This window comes from Ictidomys tridecemlineatus, chromosome 3 (genome assembly GCF_052094955.1).
Source record: "Ictidomys tridecemlineatus isolate mIctTri1 chromosome 3, mIctTri1.hap1, whole genome shotgun sequence".
Lineage (NCBI taxonomy): Eukaryota > Metazoa > Chordata > Mammalia > Rodentia > Sciuridae > Ictidomys > Ictidomys tridecemlineatus.
In genome coordinates this window covers 79810404-79830682 of record NC_135479.1, presented here as the reverse complement: position 1 = coordinate 79830682, position 20279 = coordinate 79810404, and the positions used below count along the sequence as shown (strand labels likewise).

The window sequence follows — 20279 nt, the reverse complement described above, 5'->3', positions numbered from 1 at the left end:
AGAACTCCGTATATAAAAAGCATATCTTCAAAGATTCAGGAGAAGCAAAATAAAACAGATTACTTATAGTGGAATGAGAATCAGACTGTTATGAGTCTTCTCAGCAATCCTGAATGCTACAACCCAACAAAATACTGCTTTAAAGTTTTGGGAGGGAAATGATTTTCAACCTGAATATACCCAGCCAACTGATTGGTAAAGGAGAGGGAAATGTAGATATATTTGGATATGTTAGAATTAAAAAGCTTACTGCTCATGAATCATTTAAAAATTACCACAAGAAAATGAAGACAAAAAGAAATAAAAGGAAGAGGTCACTTTTGGTCATAAAAGTAGAGAAAAATATGAAAATTTCAGAAAATAAATGTATATTCCATAAAAATTAATGCTATTCAATAGAAGAACTAAAACCAGATATTGTCAACAAGATTGTATTTTGTGATTGAAAGTGAAGAGGAAAGCCTCTTATTTTGTATTTTTATACTCTTTTTTAATTATGTGCATTCATCTTTCTTTTGATTATAGATTACTCACAACCAAAAATTTAATTAAGCTTTTAAAAGGAATCCCCTCAAAATATAGCAGTTTTTATTTACTGATTTCAAATTCTTTCTTAAAATATTTAACAAGAAAAAAATTAATAAGAAGAAATTAGGTTTAGGATAATTTTGGAAGAGGTTTGGGCTACTACTGTTGTCAGGTTTACTGATAAAATATTTCAGAAAAATCTTTAATCAGTTTAGCCATGCACAAAAAAAGATGACACATAATAAAGATGATTTTTATTTTTTTCACAATAATCTAAAGGTGGATTTTACAAAATAAACAGAGATTACAGTTTATCTTCTTTAAAAATTTCATCATTTAATTGTCTTAAGCAGAACTATTCAATATAGTAGCCACTAGCCACATGTGTCTTGAGGTTTGAAATGAGCCTAGTCCAAATTGAGATGTGATCCAAGGGTGAAATGCACATCAGACTTTAAATACTTAGTATAATGGTGGTACATGCCTGTAATATTGAGTGACTTGAGAGGTTGAAGCAGGAGGATCACAAGTTTGAGCCCAGCCTGAGCAATTTACTGAGACCCTGTCTCAAAATAAGATTAAAAGGGCTGGGAATATAGTTCAGAGGCAAAGCATCCTTGAGTTCAAATCCCCAGTACCAGAAAACAACAACAACAACAACAACATTAAATATCCCTTTAAAATTTTTTAAGTATCAATTACATGTTGAAATGCTATTTTAGAGATACTTGAGTTAAATGAATTTTATTGCTAGAATTTATTTCATTTTTTAAAATTTTACTGATCTTATCTGATCTATATGAAAGAGTAACTTTTATCAGTTGAAAGAGTTACAATCTCTCTTGAAGTTTCTTGAGAAACTTTTCAGTACATTAGGGTTCTTTATTGCTATAGGTCATCTGTCACTTATGATTTTTCATTCTGACATGAAGTATGGAAAACAAATACAGTATTTATGAAAAGAGTAGGGGAAACAACTAAGTTGAGCCTGAGAGGTTTCTTTACAGTAATCTAAAGAGATGGTAGAAGGAAAAGAAATGGAGGATGTGGAAAAATCCCTTAGAACCAATGGAAAGTAGAAGCCATGGAAATTTTAATTTTAGCCATGGAAAGTATTATAAGATGATATGTGGAAAAGGTTGTAAAAGCTTTTATGTTCCACCACTTCTAAATGAGATGGTCATTGGAGCCAAATATCCTAGTAATCCAATCTGAATAGACAATTTATCTAGGTTCGTGAATATGAGGTCCTCCATCAATGTTTGCTGAATGATTGAGAAAAATCTATGACTTGTGTTTTTATTTCTGTTTTTACAGTCTCATTACTTATTAGCAGAAGGTATTATGACTTCTTACTGACAGAGCTGGCTGCTCTAGTAAGACAGCAAGTTCTTTGTTCCTGTTGATACAAATGTTTTTCTCTTTCCCAAGCAAAGATGAAGCCAGAATTTATTTTCTTTTTTCCTTTTCTGGGTGGCCTTTGTGTTGCAGCAGGAATCAGAAGTTGTCAGGTAAGAGAAAAATAGCTCCTGGGGCTCAGACTGTGGCTCAGTAGTAGAGCAGTTGGTCTAGGCAGTCCTAGGATGTGAACTCCAAGGGTGTAGTGATGGGAGCCATGATAAAAATGTCCTCCAACTGCCCTCAGAAGACCTCTGTAGGACAGTGAACCTACTGGAGACCAGTGTGGACAGAGTTGTAGTGGACCCTTTTGACTTCTCCCATTACTCTCTGGGATCTTTAGTCAAACCTGAAGAGGTGGAGAACCCTACTAAGGAATGAGCCTGGTTTTCCCATCAACTGTATGGTTGGGTATTCAGAGCAGAATAAAATTGTTCAGAGTAAATTTTGCTACTCTGCTAAATTTTAAATTTCATCATAGTAACTTAACAGTGATACTATCCATGGAAGTGCTTGTTTTGGCAACGACCCATCAATAGTGTAAAATGAAAAAGAAATTGCTCACAGAACACAAGAACAAGATGCCACTTCTATCTTCATTTGCTCCTGATTTTTCCTTTGTAGATCAAGAAACTAAGGCTTAAGGTATGAAACAACTTGTTCCTGGTTGTTGACCCAAAGCTAGTGCAGAGTTGAGGCAGTTGTTTGTTAACCCTCAGACCACTTTTCTTTCGACCTCACCACCTGTAAAATTCAGATAAGACCGGGGATGTAGCTTAGAGGTAGAGTGTGTGTCTAGCATGTGTGAGACCCTGGATTCAATCCCCAGCACTGAAAAAAATTATATATATTGTGGCAATTAAAACATATTATCATTTCATCATTGTCATTAATAACTCTTATCCATGTAAGATCTCACAATTTTAAAGTGAAATAAAGAAATGACAAAAAAAAAGAGAAATTCAAAACTGTAAAATATCCAGCTCTGATACTGGAGGTTAAAAAAAGAATACTGGGGACTGGGGCTGTAGCTCAATGGTAAAGCACTTACCTGGAATGTGTGCAGCCCTGGGTTTAATGTCTAAAACAAACAAATAAAAGAATGGCCACATGGATTTTCACGTTACTTTGATATTATAGTTTCTGAGAAATAACTCTTCCAAAGACATTTAAAATATAAATATACATTTGCATGTATGTTAGACAAACATGCAGAAGTCTGTTAGCCATAAAACACTGTATAGGAATTGCTTCTTAGTGGGGTGTGTCTATGTGTGTGTGTGTGTGTGTGTGTGTGTGTGTGTGTGTGTGCGCGTAGCCCACCTTGATAAAGAAAATGTTTATAATTCTTACTGTGTTTTTTTCTTAGGAATCATCTTGTATAATACTATGACTAGTCTAACACTCCCATTATCAAGTCTTGTCTAATCTATGTCTTTGTCTCACTTTGCTCTTGGCAGATGGAAGGCTGATTGGAATTTGACTCCTTGCTTTTCCTCTGGACATCTGTGTCAGAGAATACAGCTGTCCCCTACAGAAGAGGCTCTTTTTAGCTACATGAGCAGCCTGCACTGCTGCTCAGAGCTAAGTCCTAAGTAACCTGTCAGTCAAGCAGCTGTCCCTGGGTGGCTGTGAGTTCAGACCATGATCTGGGCAGGTTCAAAAGGAAGGGCGTGGGCGCACAATGCCCACACGACAAATGCCTATCCTTGGAATGCTGTCAGGGCTGTATCCCAGGAACTAAGATCTGCTTGTCTCCTCTTGTTCCGCAGTCTGTTCAGATGTTCCGATAGGCGTCTCTCTGCCAACAGGGCCCGTGGCGGATGAGCGTGAAGAGTAGTACCACTAGGATGCCAGACACCAGGCAAAAGGCAATGGCAAGGATGACCCTTAGAACTGTGGGAAAATAGGAAGAGCATTAATGTAAAATTGATGTCTTAAGAAAATATGAAGACTACATATCAGTGTTTATTTCTGCCTTTATTGTAAATTTGAAGCAGCACAGAAGTCAGCAGATGGTGGTTACAAAGGGCACAGGACAAGAAGTCTGGAGACCTAGGTTTCATTTCTAGCATGACCTTTGACCTTTGGGCTTCAGCTCTCCGTTGTAAAGGGAGGGTCATCCACTGAATTCTTTCTAAGGTCCTCTTATAGTACTAACTTTGGGCATTTTTCTACAGTTAAATTACTAATTGTTCTGGTCACAAAGTCAAAGGAAATTCTGAATACTCAACTGCAACCAATTGAATCTAAAGGAAATGGAATTTTTTTTTTCAATTTGATGTTCAGGTAAATATATTTTAAAGAGGAAACCCTGAATATATATTAACTATACAATTGTCTATCTATATGTATATATGGCACTAATTTATTATTTTGTTCAGAAAGTTAGTCTCCTCTAAATACATCCTATTCCACTATAGTGTACACATCACAAATATCAGTTTGTCTCCTCTCTAAATGTATGTCTTATGGTTGTAAAAATATGGGATTACTTTGTGACTTAGGCAATGGAGAGCAAACTTCTCAGATCCAGATGGGTCTTCCTTTCTTTTTTGTTAGTAAGTGATATTTGAGGATGATGATGATGATGATGATAATAATGATGAGTACCAGAGATTGAACCCAAGGATGTTTAACCACTGAGTCATATCCCTATCTTTTTTAAAATTTTTCTTTTATTTTGAGACAAGTTCTTGCTAAATAGCTTAGGGCCTCACTAAGTTACTGAGGCTGGCTTTGGACTCCTGCCTTAGCTTTCTGAGTTGCTGGGATTATAGGTGAGTGCCACCATGCCTGGTTAATTATCTTTATATATATATATAAAAAGATATATATATATATATATATATATATAAATTATAGACAGACACAATATCTTTAATTAATTAATTAATTAATTAATTAATTATTTTACGTGGTGCTGAGTTTGAACCCAGTTCCTCATACATGTGAGGCAAGCGCTCAACCACTGAGCTATAACACCACCCCTGATTATTTTTTAATTTGCTTTCATATCATTAAAAAATCTTTAAATTAAATTAGATTTAGCAGGGTTTAATTGAGTAAATAATTCATGAATTGGACAATAGTCAGGATCTAAATGGGTCTTTCTATGGAACCCTAGAGCCCCATGGGACACAGATAAAATCACTGATTTAGTCTATCATTATACAGAGCAGAAAAATAAGAAACACAGAGATTAGATTATACAGTTAAGGTTAAGCATATAATTTAATTTAGCTTGGATACATGGGATGGTATCAGTCTCATGATTTAAAAAACCATCTGTGCACTTGTGACTTCAAAATTTAAATCTGTAGCTCTGACCTCTCTTTCAAACTCAAGACTCTTATGTACAATGTATACTTGGCATGTAGTAGTTCCCCCTTATCCAGGATTTGACTTTCTGTGCTTTTAGTTTCCCATGGTGGTCAACCATTGTCTGAAAATATTAAGTGGCCAATTTGAGAAGTAAAGAATTCATGAAAAGTAAAAATTCCAAGAAGTAAATAATTCATGCCCTGTACTGAGTAGTATGATGAAACCTCATGCCATCCCACTCCACACCACCTGAGATGTGAGTCATCCCTTTGTCTAGTGCATCCACGTTGTATAGGCTACTTGCCCATTAGTCATGTAGTAGCCATGTTGGTTGTGAGATTGTCTGTTGAAATATCACCGTGCTTATGCGCAACTAACCCTGATTTTACTTAATAATGGTCCCCAGAATGCCAGTGTAGTGATGTGGACATGAGAATGAGTGTGTGAGTAAACAACAGCACATTCATATAACTTTTATTATAGTACACTATTATAATTGTCCTATTATTTTATTAGTTATTTTAGTTAATCTTCTATGCCTAATTTATAAATCAAACTTTATCATAGCTAAATACATACAGGAAACACATAGTATACATAGGGCTCTGTACTATCAATGTTTTCATGCATTCACTGGTGATCTGGGAACACACCCCCATGGTTAAAGGGGACTATTGTATTCCTTGGACATCTAATGGACGTTTCAATCTCAACAAATCCCAAACTGAACCTCCATTTTCCTTCTTACACCAAATCTGCTCTATCCACAGCCTTCCTCATCTCAGTTGATGGAAACTTCCTTCTTCGGTTGCCTCAGGACAAAACTCTTAGCGTCTTCCTTGAATCTTTTCTCTCACTTCCTGTACCTGATCTGCTAGGAAATCCTGTTGCTTCTACTAAAAAATATATCCAGAAACCAGTGACTTCTCCCCTTCTCCCTGTTTTGAACCACTATCATTTGCTGGGATCACTACAGTGGCTTCTGACTTGCTCCATAGCCTCTGTCTTTTCTTCTTCACAGTCTGTGTTAAACATAGCCATCAAATGGTTTCAAGTCATACCATGCCACTCCGCACCTTACAATGAAGTCCACAATGGGTGGTCATCAATATCAGAGGACAAGCTAAGGTCCTGATGATGATGAGACTACATTATCTGGCCCCTATGATTTTCTCTCCCACTCACTCTCTTCTGGCCACACAGACCTTTCTGCTATTCTTCAAACACATATGTGCATTCCCCCTTAGTGTCTCTGCTGTAGCTGATACTATTGCTTGAACGCTCTTCCCCCAGGTCCCTGGATTGGGCCACTCCTTTACCTTCTTGACTTAAATTTAATCTCAAAGAGACCTTCCCACTTACAAGTATAATTTATTCAATCTTCTCTACTACCTCCACCAATGTGGCACTTGTGATCCACAGCTAACAAAATATTTATTTATTATGTTTATTATTTATTATCTGCCCCTCTCCTAATTGAATATGAACTTCAAGGAAGCAGGAATCTTGGTATTTTTTGTTCACAGATATATGCAGGCACTTAGTGTATAAGAGAGATATAACATAGTCCATAGTCCATGCTAATAAATATTTGTAGAAAAAAGTGACAACCTAGCATTCATAGTTTGCCAACTCTCTATCCAGTGTTTTTCTCATGATACCAGGATGCTTTGTAATATCCTGAAAAGGTACATATTAATAAAGTTAGACCCCAAAGGACAGTGTCATTAGAAATTCAAAAGTTGCTAATATAAAGTTGAAGGGAACTAAATGGAACTGAAGAAGGAAAGATGGGACTACATGGAAATGAGGGAGGGAGACAGATACTAGTCATTCTTCAAAATTTATTTTCATGGCTGACTTTCACTACTTAAAATTTTTATTTTTAGTTATTTTTATTGGCTGTAATGGCAGTCCCATGGAATATGCCTCCCTACTCTTTATCCTTCTTTCATTCCTTCCTAGATATGCGGTGAGCACATATCACACACCACGCAGGCTGTGTTGAGTGCTGAGGCTCCATAACTTTTGCTCTTGAGGAACTCAATGTGTAGTGGAAGAACCATATAGACAATTCTAAGATAATGTGACAAATCCTGAAATGGAGGTGTAAGAGATCATTGGAATAGGGAGCAAGTTGCAATCAAGAGAGTATATTTTATTTGACAGGGAAAGAGTTTGGAGAGTCTTCTGAGATTTAAGCTAGCCTGTGAGATGAATAGGACTTTGCCATGAGGCAGAAGGAGTTGCACACGATATGTCTGGGAAATAATGAGCAGTTACTGGAGTTTATTATTAGTGACTGGAGCACGGGCTTCAAGGAGGGTAGACCACACATGTAGGTCGGGGCCCAGTTATAGGTGTCTGGTTTCAGGGGGAAAATGGAAGTGATTGGTGATTATTATACATGGTGGTAACATGGCCCATTCTGTGTTTACAAAAATAAATAAATAAACAAACTGATGGAAAGGATAGGTTGGAGGAGATATGGTAGGCTTGGCAGAGAGCTACTGAGATATCTTTGATAAGATAGCAGGGGCTCAGAACTGAAGTGGTGGACCTGGGAACACAGATGAAGGGGTTCAGAGATTCTTGCAGTAGAATGGGAAGACATTGGTGAAGCCATTGGTGACAAATTAAATATAATGGTAAATGAGAAATTGTGGGCAATACCATCTCCTAGGTTCTTGCTTGAGTGACTGACTAATCAGATGATGAAGCTGTGAATTGAGACAGAGACCACAACAAAGGGTTGGTTTGGAGTAAAGGAGGTAATGGATTTTGTTTTCATGTCACACTGTGATGGGTAATTATCCTGACAGTGATGATCAATAGGTAGTTTGCAAAACAAACTAACAAACAACACCAAAAAACAGGTCTAGAATTCTCCACTTAGAAGTAGAAATAAGGATGGCAAGTATAGAAGACAGAGGTCTGAGCATACTGCCTGATGGTGAGTGTGGAATGAGGAAATAACATACTGGATCCTGGGACACCATCTCTTAGTGGTTGGTAGAAGGTATCTATCTCAGAGCAACTGGCCAAGGAGCCCGAGAAGAAAGAAAAGACTCAGGAGAGCTGGTGTTCTCTCCTTCTCTGATTTGTTCTTATTTATTTTAAAACTATGTGCTTCTTTCCTACTACAAAAGAGTTTAGGATTTTGGCAGAGTGATGTTCTAGAAGCTGCGAAAAGAGAGAGTGATCATTTGTCGCTTACTGCAAAGAGGTCCAGTGCTGGCAGTGACTGAGAAGATGTCCCTTTATACCAGGAAAAACACACACTGCTGAAGGCAGTGTGAGTTGCTGAAACCTTTTGAAATGTGTGGAAAGCCTATTCCTCTTCTATTCATCCTCAAGTCCTGTCTGCCCTACTTCTTTTCACCCTTTGGATAAGTCTACCTTTCTCTTTGGACTACTGCAGCAGTTTCCTGTTTCTCCTGCCCTCCTCTCTAATCCACTCTCCCCCTGAAACCAGAGTCTTCCTGAAATAAGAATGTAGTTACAGCATCTTTCCTCTGCCTAAAACCTTTCAATGATGAGGACTACTCAAGGTGACCTAGAAAGCACTTAACACCCATCTCTCCAGCCTCAGCTCTCCACGTACTCACCAGACTTTTTCCAGTCCCTAAAATGCCCATGTTATCTTTAGCCTCCTGGTCTTCTCGCTTTTCTCTGTAACATCCTCCTTTTTCCTCACCTCCCTTCACCTAGCTATGTCCTTTTCTCGTTCAGGTTTCCATTTAAACTTCACCCCTCTGAGAAGCCTTCTCTGGCCCCGTAGACTTAGGTTCACTGCCTCTGCTTTATGTTCTCATGATACCTGTATGTTCTTCATTAGAGGGCTCATGGTCCTTACCTGTAGAGCTTTAATTTTTTTTTTATCTCCCTGTCCTTCCTTGTCCTTCCATCCTTGTCTCCAGAGGTCTACAAACCACATGGGGAGAATCTGCTTCTCTACAATCTGTATCCTCAGCAAACTTAATGCCTGGTACCCGGGTACATGTTGATGAATAAGAGGTACTCAATAAATATCTATTGTTTATTAAATATTCATATACCTTGATCCACCAATCCTACTTTAGGAAATTGTCCTAGAGCAACAGTGTATAAGAGAGATAGAAAGGGACATGCTAGAGTAGAAAGAAGGTATCAGAGAATGTTAGGTTTGACTCCTGACCTTACTACTTGTGGCACATTATTCTCTGAGCTTTTTAGTTTTCTTCTCTGTAAAACAGGCAAGGAAAAGAGACTACTGAATTGGGCACTGATGGTTTTCAAAAGGGAAGTTTAGAAAAAGAGATGATGGGAGAATAGACATAATTGTACAGAGTAATTAAGAATTGAAGAGATAAGGAATAGCTGGAAAGGGCAAATCATTAGTTTTAGAAAATTAGGACTGAAGAAGAAAATGGAGCAGACACTTGAGGTGTTTTGACAAGAAGATACCTGGCCATTTTCATAGTAGAAGGGAAGGAGCCAGGGCAGAAGATGAAAAAGAGGCTGAATAAACAATTCATTAAAGTCCTAAGAAGACTGTCAGAATGGATCCTCACACAGTGAGAAGTCAGTCTCTTTAAGGAGGAGCCAGTTTACCTGAGGAACAGCTGAAGGGGAAGCTTAAAGCTATTGACATATTTTAAGGTTATTAGAAGAGAACTTAAAAGGGTTATCCAGAGATTACCTTATTAAGATAAAGAAAAATAATGAAATCTGGAGTTTGGGAAAAATGAAAAGGCCTTCCTAAAGAGAGTAGAGAAGGGTCCAGAAAGGAGGAATACATTTTCCAAGCAGTGTCAAAAAGATCAGAGATTGGACTAGAAATTTCAACATTCATAGTTTGAGAGTCATAAGAGACAGTCTTTTGTTTTCTTTAGCTCTCCTGGGGAGATCCCAGTGAAAAAAATCCCATGATGACTTTGATGTGGGTTGGGTATTGGTGTGATGGGCAGGGTATGAGCTGGGTCATGATTATGACTGTCAGAGTTGCCTAGGACGAGGGCAGGAGTGGGAGTGAGGAGTGAATCAGTGCAGACCAAGGCAATGTCTTTAATGAGTGATGAAATTTGTCCTGGAAAACAGAAGACAATGGCAACAGGGGTGAGAAAAAGGTTTTTAATAAGATGGCCTCATCTTTAAGGGAGGAATGATGCCAGAAAAAATATCATTGATTATCATTGATCAGCAAAGGGGAACAAGAGAATGTCAAGGGACTGTGTTGAAAACAGATGTCCAGTAACACAGACATGTTGGCCAGTATGTACATATATATAGTAAGCCATTTGGTCTCGACAGATCAGTCACTTTGCAGGCTCATTCATAGCTCTCTTTCCTATTAATTGTCCCAGACTTCTGAGATCTGGACCTAGTCATGAGAAAGTTAGTCTAAGTATGGAGAGATGAACATATATTTCATTAGCAAATCTTGATTGAAGGTGCCATGTTCTACCAACTAAAGATTTGAAGAGGAAAAAGTTATGGCTTTCACTTTTAAGAAGCTCACGATTGAATCCTGGGCATGTGAATAAGTACTGTAGATTGTCAGTTTTACAAAGATAATAAGGGGGAAACTGGAATTTCTCACCAGTAAATCTACCTCCTATAAAACAACTGAAGCAGGATATTAAGGTAGGAGGTGGGAGAGTGCTAACACTAAAAGTGTGATCATTAATAAAACTTTGGAATTAAAAGGCATTTAAAAAATAATTTTATTGTATTCAAGTAATGCAGTATGGAACTTGCACTTGTCATGGATTTTCTTGCAAAGACTCTGGTTGATTTAACTGGTATAGTCTGGTTAACTGGATCTGCTAGAACTACCTAAAACCACTGCTTATAGTTTAGGTAGCACTTCATGGGTAGAAATCCCTTAAGAAGCAGAGTTGCAAGGCATCTTCCATATACAGGATCTGTTCTGTATTGGATGATTTTGTCTTGCCTTCTGCATTGGCTTTCTCAGAACAACCAAAATGTCCTATATTCTACTTTTTTTTCCCCAGTGAATTACAACAGTTCATCTATTTGTTGTAGCTATGAGAGCTATTTGTCAAATGCATCTGAGACGCCTGTACTTTTATTAAGTTTGTGACCCTACTAGGAAGTTATTCTTTCACCCTTACTACCCTCCACACTTAAGCCTGCTCTGTAGAGTCAATGTCAAGGCAAGCTCATCCAGGCCAATGGTCAGGTCCTCCCTCAGGAATTTCCCAACAGAGAATGACAATCTGTCTTCCTGGAATTTTTACCACCTGCACTTACCATCACCCTGGAAGACTGTATTGAACAAATCTATTCCATTTTCCTTCAAGAATTTAAAATATGAAACTCACTTTGTTGGAGACCATCTCAGACCATAGACTTTTCCCAAGCTTTCTGTGAACCGTATCTAATGATGTGCTAGTAATATGAATTAAACAATAACAACAAAAAAGCCCTTACTATAGTACTTGCTGATTTCTGTGGTGAGGATGCTTCTGCCATGATCAACTTTAAGGTACCCAAGTGAAACTGCTGAACTCAGAGTTGGGAAGAGCTGCACATATATTCTACTCTTGAGATTTGTTAAGATATGACTGCAGTACAATGACACCCATGTTTTCTTTTTGCTAACATATTTTGCTAATTAATCATATTTTACTTTACTTGGATAATGAATTGTTAGTATTGGTGTTTTGAGGAAAGGAATTCTGCAAACATTCTACAGGTAGGTTGACCAGAGGAGGTGAGGAGAGCCTAGGGAATGAAGGAGAGTGTGGGATAAAAATAACTCCTAGGAGGTGGGAATGAATCCTAGGTTGCTAGTATTGCTGTTAATCAAGATAGTGGGTGGAGCTTCAGGGAGGAAAGGTAACTAATTTACACAAAAATTGAGCAAATATTTATTGAGTACAAACTGATGCCTGACACAGGAAATTCTAGGTATTGAGAAGACACAGCAGAGCACACAACAGATAAAATCCTTGTTCTTGTGGAACTGATAGCTTATCAGAAATGGCCTCTTGAATGCAACCTGTGGGAATCTCTTTGAAGCCTGAATCTTCTCCTGAGTACACCCCTATCCTTTTCAGTTTGAAGCTACCAAGACATTTAATAAATACCTTTCTGGTACCTTGTAGCACATCAGTATAAACTTACGTTCAACCTGACTTTACATGGCGCAGTTGATCCCTCTTGCAGAAAGCCTTCCCTAGACTTACATGTCTCCCTTCAATTCTGGGTAATTCTTAGTTCCATGTAATGTGCACCCCTTTACTTCCTTACTACATTGTGAACTTTCAGGGGTTGTTTTCTTAGCAAGTTCCATCTTAAGTAGTTGAGGCAGGACCACAGATTAGCCTTTATGTGAAGTACTAAAGTTTATACTATATTGTCCATGTAAAATGTTCTTTTAAGACATTCCAATCATTCATATTAATTCAGTTCCTTTTGTGACATTAAAACAAAATCCCCAAACAACAACAACAAAGAGCTCCTGAAATCTGCCTGCAGAATTTTATTCTAATTAAATACAACACACAAGCTTTTTGAAGTTCATTATAAAAGTAATGCTTTTGGACTTCCTCATAATGACTTTATTCACTATTGTACATTTGGCTCACTGCTAGAAGAAAGTTACAAGGATAGATGGTGGCCCCAACAACAGATATTTACTTGGGAAAGAAGTTACACAAGGAAACATATCAACTCGATGTCTTGCGTCAGTTACTCTGTGACCAACCAGGAGAGGGAATGGCTTTGCTCTAGATGCTGGCACCCAGCAGGAACTGTCTCATCTCTATCCATGGTGGAAATACAGCATGGTGTTCTCTAGACGTGTTGCATCTGCTACATGGCAAATCTAAGGGACTCTAAAGAGTATCATTAGAACATGATTTCTTCTTCTACAGCAAGCAGTCTCAGCAGGAATTGTGAGTTTGCTTAGGTTTTCTGAAGATACCAGAATCAAAGCCTTGATCATTTTGTCCCCTGAATGGATTTCATGACCGTACTCTTGAATATTTCAAGTTTTGAACATGGAGGGACTTAGAACATTCTCACATTTCTAATTTGTTCCAGCTTCATATGTGTCATCATTCTCTCTGAAATCAACTTTAGATTCAACATCCCCTGCCATTGGGACTTCCAGAGGCAGTGTTTCAACTTTGAAGTGTTGTGCTGAATAGCTTGCTCTTATCACATGGCTTAACTGCTGTGATGCAGATATTCCAAGGGTTGCTGCATGTATTACATAACTCAAAGGTATTTGGAAAGCTTAATTTCAACTTCTTCAAAGGGAACATGAATGTTCCAGGGCCAAAGGACACAAATAAACTTTTATTTTTCAGTTCTGCCACCTGGTATTATTTAACATAAATATAAAACCAGACAGGTTCCCAATATAGAAAATTTTTCCAGTTATTGTCCTTGTATCTCATCTCTTTGCCTTTCCTAAAAAGAAGACTGGAATTGACGGGTAAGCTTCCCCATTAGCCTCAGATTAAAGTCTTCCCTTCCTGGTTCTCATACTAAATTTCGGGTTTTATTTGAAATCTGTTCCACTTCAGAAATTTCAAGCACAGTTTCATCTAATCATGATCAAACAAAACCTAGAAGCCTTTAAACAGTAGAAAGTACTGTGTGGCTGATACTGTAGCTCATGGCATCCCCATGAACTTTTACCTAAGTTTTATACCTGATTATATTTGGGCACTGATAGCCTTTTATAGTAATACTGAAAAAAAAAATAAGTTTATGGCAGGACTAGATTGAGAGAAAGTTGCATAAAGTTGGGGGTCCCTGAAATGTACAGCTATCACCCAAAGCCCATTTCCCTCTAAGCTGGGGTTAATGGCCAAAGTACATCTTCAAAACACCATCTGCTTTGAGAATGAGTGCAATGCTCTTTCTGCACAGCTCTGTGTGCACACTAATTGTTCTCAGTACCTTGGCGGTTGTTTGTGGTCATACACTCCGTGGACCAGTCTTGGGGGATCACAGGGGAAACCAGCTCAGCAAACTTCTCCAGAGGACAGCTGGGGGTGCAGCCTGGCAGTGTTAGGGCGTAAGCCTCATGCTGGGTCTCGTTCCGATAGTACATCTCCACGAAGTACTGCCTTGGTGGGGAAAGGCAGAGGAGAGAGCTCTGTTAGTTCTGCCATACTGAACTGCTACTGAACCTCTTTCCACCTGGATGGTAACATGCTAATTGGAGGGCCCATGGAAGAGCTTATGGGAATGAGATTTTGGCCAATTTTTATGTGGAAATGGGGAGACTGGGGAAGGCAAGACAGATTTGGAGGTGGGATTGGGAAGGCTGGTTTGTTAGGTAAAGAGAAGCACAGGAGGTGGGAACCAGGATGCTTAATCAGAGAACTGAAAGGAGATGGTTGGGGAGATGATGCCACTTCAATGAGTCTTGTAATGAGAAATGAGGGGCCTCTGGGGGTGATGGGTCACCCCTTTTGTATTCTATTCTTCTCATTTGTGTCGTCCTCTGTTCTTTTTTCCTCTCTTAATGTTTATCTCAGTCTTTACCCTGAATGTATCTTTCCTTTTCCTTAACTAGGCCATGAATATGAACCTGAATAATATGTAACACATGTACTTGAATATATGAAAGTTTTTACAAAATCTCAGAGGTGTTGATGTAGATTCAACTCCTGTGTCATATTAGAGAGGACGCTCTTAAAACTTTATTTTAAAAAACAAAGTGTCTTATGTCCACAACCAGTCTCAGTAAAAAAAACCAATATGAATTGCCTATGAAAGATACTTCCCAACCAAAGAGGCAGGAGAGAAATTTAAATAGGATTTAGTGATCTTTCCTGATGCAGTGAATTCACAATTTCAACTTTTAGATGTTGTTATAAACAAGCTTTTAAAAACATCACTGTAAAAAGTCGTATAGGCACAGTAACTGCAAATATCATTTATAGGATATTTATATTTTAAATTTTTCTAATATTATATGAACAAGCATATACATGTTGGGATAACTTTTCCAGTGGCAACATCTTTTATCTCAGGATGATAGAGCGTAGATGACCAATAGTTCATCCCAAAACCATGATTTTCTGCCCATTGAATAGAGTCACAGATCAGAAATGACTATATTCTCAGGTTCTCTTGCACCTCGGTGGCACCAAGTGATCCATCTTAGCCAATAGAATGTGGGCAGAAATGGTAAGTGCTTCTTTTGGGCTGAGGTAGTTGATAAGCAGGTTGTCTTTCTATCCTCTCTGTCCTTTCTACAAGCTGCTGACAGGTGGCACAGCCCTCTTGAAACTGTAGAACCCTAGGTGCCTGATCACTATGTGGGAACACCCCGCAGAACACCTGCATTGACCTATTGTTATGGTTTAGATTTGAGGTGTCCCCCCAAAGCTAATGTGTGAAGTAATGTGAGAAAGTGTAGAAGTGAAATGATTGGGTTATGAGAATTTTAACCTAATTAGGGTATTAATCCTCTGATAGGGATTAACTAGGTGGTAACTGTAGGCAGGAAGGGTATAATTGGAGGAGGTAGGCCATTGGGCATGCCTTTGGGGTATGTATTTTGTCCTCAATTAAAAGTGGAGCTGTCTCTCTCTGCTTCCTGGTGGTCACAACCTGAGCTTTTTTCTCTTCCATGCTCTTCCGCGCCATGATATTCTGCCTGAGCTCAGGCCCAGCGCAATGGAGTTGGCTGTCTATGGACGGAGACCTCTGAAACCATGAGCGACAAATAAACTTTTCCTCCTCTAAATTGTTCTTGTCAGGATTTTGGTTTGCAGCACTGAGAAAGCTGACTAAAACACCTGTTGACCTGCAACACCTGCACTGGGCTTTTGGATAAGGGAAAGATTAATTTCCACTAATTCTTAGGTTAAGCCCCTAAGAATTTTAGATTTCATTTGTACAGAAGGCAGAATTACCCTTCTTAATTAATATATCTAATATTTCATAAGCACTCATCAGGGGACTCAAAATTGGCTCTAGTGGAGAAGACACATGCTAAAGACACATAAAAAAGAATTGATAAGAAACTATTCCATAAAAAGTAAAAATGGAAAAAAGTAGTATTTTCAACTTAATGAATTATTTTATATAGCTTATGATTTTAAATTTATACACTTATTTAAAATTAAATCTTTAAAATATATATTTAACTACCTTTTCTACAACCTTAACAGTTTGTGTATTTAAAATAGCTAGACATCTAAAACACTCTCTCCTAATCTTATAGGGAAAATGTGGGAAATGACCTAGTCAAGATCGCCCTATAAGCAGGCATCTATAGTATTTGTTAGCTTAGATTCTCCTTGTTCTTAACTTAAAGGCAATCAAGTCCAACTTTCAATCCTTCTATAGAGTGCCAGTAAGAAAATCCTAGTAAAACAATAACCTTGACCTGTGCATGGCTCTTGGTTAATTTTTTTTTTATTCTGTGTCCAGATCACTCAGTTGAAAAAATAACTCACACTTGTCTAATAGCATAGGTTTTCTCAAGATGGTGAAAGAAAGTGATTCAGGGGAAGAAAGTACTATGGCTCCCTCACAAAGCAAGCTCAGGCCCCTGGGGTACAGAAATCACAGAAGAGGGAGGCCTGAGAAGAGTCAGTAGCTTCTCTTGTCTTATCCCTGAAGAAATAGTGCCTGTGCTTACAGTTGATCCTGGAATTTTGTCTGGATTTATTAACTATGTGTCCAGAGGTGGTCTTCAAAGGGTCAGATCTGTGCAAGGTTTATTACTAAGACAGATTTTTATGTTTTTAGTCTTCTCTTTCTCATGTTCTACTGTTTGCTATTCTCCATTACTAGTCTCCATTTGCTTCTCTCTGCTCAGACCCAAGATATTTGAGAGCAAATCAACTAAGACCACATTATAGTTTGACTTCATCATGGTGTCACCCAATTAGAGGTTCGATAAAGAAAACATCTACCCTTCCCTAACTGTGTGGGACTCACTTTCTTCATAAGGAGTGAAGGTATTGGTTGAGAATTAGGTCTTTATACTGTGACTTTCTTGTTCTACATAGAAAGATACAAAAACATGTATCTAAAACTACAAAGCTAGAAGAATTAAGTTCAGAGCCTTTTGTTCCAAGATTATGGAGAATTTCAAGATGGCAGCAGCAGAATGTCAAGACAAGCATGAGCTCTTCTGAGTGTGGGGCCTGGTGTCAGGCTGGTCCTGCCTGTAGTTGCTGAGAATATCTTGAAAGGAAGGCGCAATTCATCTCCCCAGCCAACCCTGGAACACAGCTCTGGGGTCACTGCCTTAACGTGGCCCCTTCTTTTCCTTTATTCCTTCAATAATATCCCATGAATTCTGGTGACTTGCCAAAAAACAACTCCTCTCGCAAATGATACAAAGTTTTGGTGTGACCTTGTCTATGGTAACCAACTCTTCCTGGTTTATCCCAAGTTGACCCATTTAACAATAAAACTCACCTATTCTGGGAGCTCCCTCAGTTTTGGGTAAAATGTGACATTTGGTCTCTCAAAATCTAACCTTTCTACTAGGTTTAAACAAGGGCTTGGTCACCTGGGAAAGGCCACACCAGGTAAACACCAGCCAGAAGAATCTTCACTGGTGAATATGACTCACTAGGAGCTGCATTGAGTGTGTTCAAAGTCTTTTAATTGAAATACTTTTGTTGTTTAAGCACCAAGCACCTTCATTTTTCCTCATGGCGTCTTCTATAAGGCTGTTTTTACCAAGAGAACTATATAATGTCAGCAAACTTAGAATACCTTAATTTAAAAAAAATTAATTTCTGCTATTTAGGATGGTTCTCTAAAATTTTTCCATGTACTGTGTTATGTACAGTATTTTCAAATAAAAGACTTCATGACAACAAAAAAAGAGCCCTGACTCACAGATACTACTATCACCATTCTTCCCTTCAAATATAAAAGCAAACCAAAGACAGACACAACCACCCTTATGCCAACAATAGCAATAATAACAAAGCTGGGGGCCAGTGACGCTGAATTTTCAAAAGCACTCATCAGGCACTTACCCTTTGTCAAGGTACAATTCCACTAAGTGGCAAGAAGCATAAGGAGGAAGGATTCCGTTGAAAACATCTAGCGCCATCTGTAGGCCACTTACAGTAGTGTCATGCTACAGAAATTGGGAACAAATCATTTTCAATCATTTTACTGCTGGTTCAGATTTGCATTCAATAGATATGCATTTGTAGAGCACCACTAGGGTTTCCCATTCAATTTAATTTCCCTTACTCCCAAGTCTTAATAAGTACTAAGGACTAAATATAATAAGTATTAGGGAAAGAGTTAATTTTACTTCAGCATCTGCTGTGCGCTACATAGTAAGATTTACATACATATTCCTATTTAAAAAATGAAGAAACTGAGATCCATAGTCATTAAGTAACTTGCTTATCATCAAATAAGCATAGAATAAAGTAAACTTGAATTAAGTCTTCTCAGTCCTGTGCCTTTTCCCAGTAAAGCAAATCTCTGCTTTTGCTTGTTCCATTGATTTTTCATTAAAATTTAAGATATTTTAGAACACATTAATGCTAAATTATATTTTTCTATAGATTAGTATCATTGTATTTTAAAGTTTTGGAAGAGTATATAAGGCCATAAATGTTTTAGGGAGGTTAAAATATAAGGAAGCTTAAAAATAATTGTAGCTTAAACATAATTGTTGCAAGGCACAGTGGTGCACACCAGTAATCCCAGTGACTTGGGAGGCTGAGGCAGGAGGATCTCAAGTTTGAAGCCAGCCTCAGTAATTTAGTGAGGTCTTAAGCAACTCAGCAAAACCCTGTCTCAAAATAAAACAAACAAACAAAAGGGCTAGGGATATAACTGAATGGTAAAGTGCCCCTGGATTCAATCCCCTTAACCCCTGCCCCCCCCCCAAAAAAATTAAAGTTAAATGTTTGCCTCAGAGTGGCTGAAAGGTATACAGGATGATTTTCAATCCTGGAATTGATTAGCTATCTAGTGTTAGGTAATTCTCAACTTCCACATCTACAAAGTGGGGACAACATTTCACTGCCCAAACTGTATGACAGTGTACACATATTCAAAAGGGGTGAGGATCAATCTAAAAAAAAAAAAAAAGAAAAGAAAGAAAAAAAAGAAAAGGAGCAACATAATTTGATAGAAGTCACACAATAAGTTAGAAAAAGAAACCAGATTAGAAGCTAAAAAAGCAAAGAGTCAGCTCATTTCAGGCCCACTTCTCTTTAGCTCCCTCCGTGGGCTATTTCTCTAGCCTAATCCATATGGAGGATAATATAATAATCAAGCTTCCCTGTATCTTCAGCCATGAATGAAAACATGGATTTCCTCTAGTCAAATCATAGTTTCCCTTATAACCAAGCAAATCCCTTTTCCTGTCTTCTTGCGGCTCTGGTTTCAGACTTCTCCATTTTTCTAGATATTACATAAACTTTCTAACTAGGTGCTGGTCCCAGATTCCAGTCTTTCTGCAAGATAATTAATTTCTGAAATGCTGCCCCCATCCTGTCCTCCCTGCCCTGACCTCCCTGAGCAAACCCCTTCAAGGGTAGGGCGAGTCTCCCCTGCTTCATATTTTTCCCTAAGAAATTTACCCTAAGAAGCATGATCTTCAAGCTGCCTTCCAGCTCAAACATTCTGAGATATCAAAGTTGCCTGAGTCTACCTGTTTATCTACCTGCTTATCTCTCCCATCTCCTGCAACAGAGAGGTGGCCGCCCTTTGGGAGGCACCAAAGCCCTTGCTTGAATGGTATTTCCACACTGCTTTGGTGTTTGTCTTCTTGTTAGCATTACCATTAAATTGTAAATTCCTCAAGGGCCAGAATGACACATTTAATCTTCACATCTTTGTGCAGATGTCTACCATTCCCAGGGTAATGGGGAAGTAATCAGGATCAAGATGAGGTATCTCTAATAAGAGATCACCCACTTAAACAAATGGGTGTTAAATAAAGACAGAAATACTTACCGCAGAATACATGACAAATTTTTTGTAGTTTTGGGATTGAGTTGCGCTCTTCAGGTGATTCAGAATTTCACCGACCAGGACACCTTAAGGAGATAGATCAA

The 20279-nt window shown here is 38.2% G+C and overlaps 1 protein-coding gene across 3 annotated transcripts in view; it reads right to left on the bottom strand.

The window, feature by feature from the left end:
• Positions 1-767: 767 nt before the first annotated feature.
• Positions 768-20279, bottom strand: part of Acp3 (acid phosphatase 3) — a 59179-nt gene continuing 39667 nt past the window's right edge. For all 3 annotated transcript variants that reach the window (XM_005327010.5, XM_078043317.1, XM_078043318.1), the window contains exons 8-11: positions 20179-20261; positions 18231-18334; positions 14170-14339; positions 768-3822 (exon numbers count right to left, since the gene is read on the bottom strand). In XM_005327010.5, coding sequence (XP_005327067.2) covers positions 3704-3822; positions 14170-14339; positions 18231-18334; positions 20179-20261 — 476 coding nt within the window. In that variant the 3' untranslated portion in view covers positions 768-3703. The remainder of the gene's footprint in view (positions 3823-14169; positions 14340-18230; positions 18335-20178; positions 20262-20279) is intronic.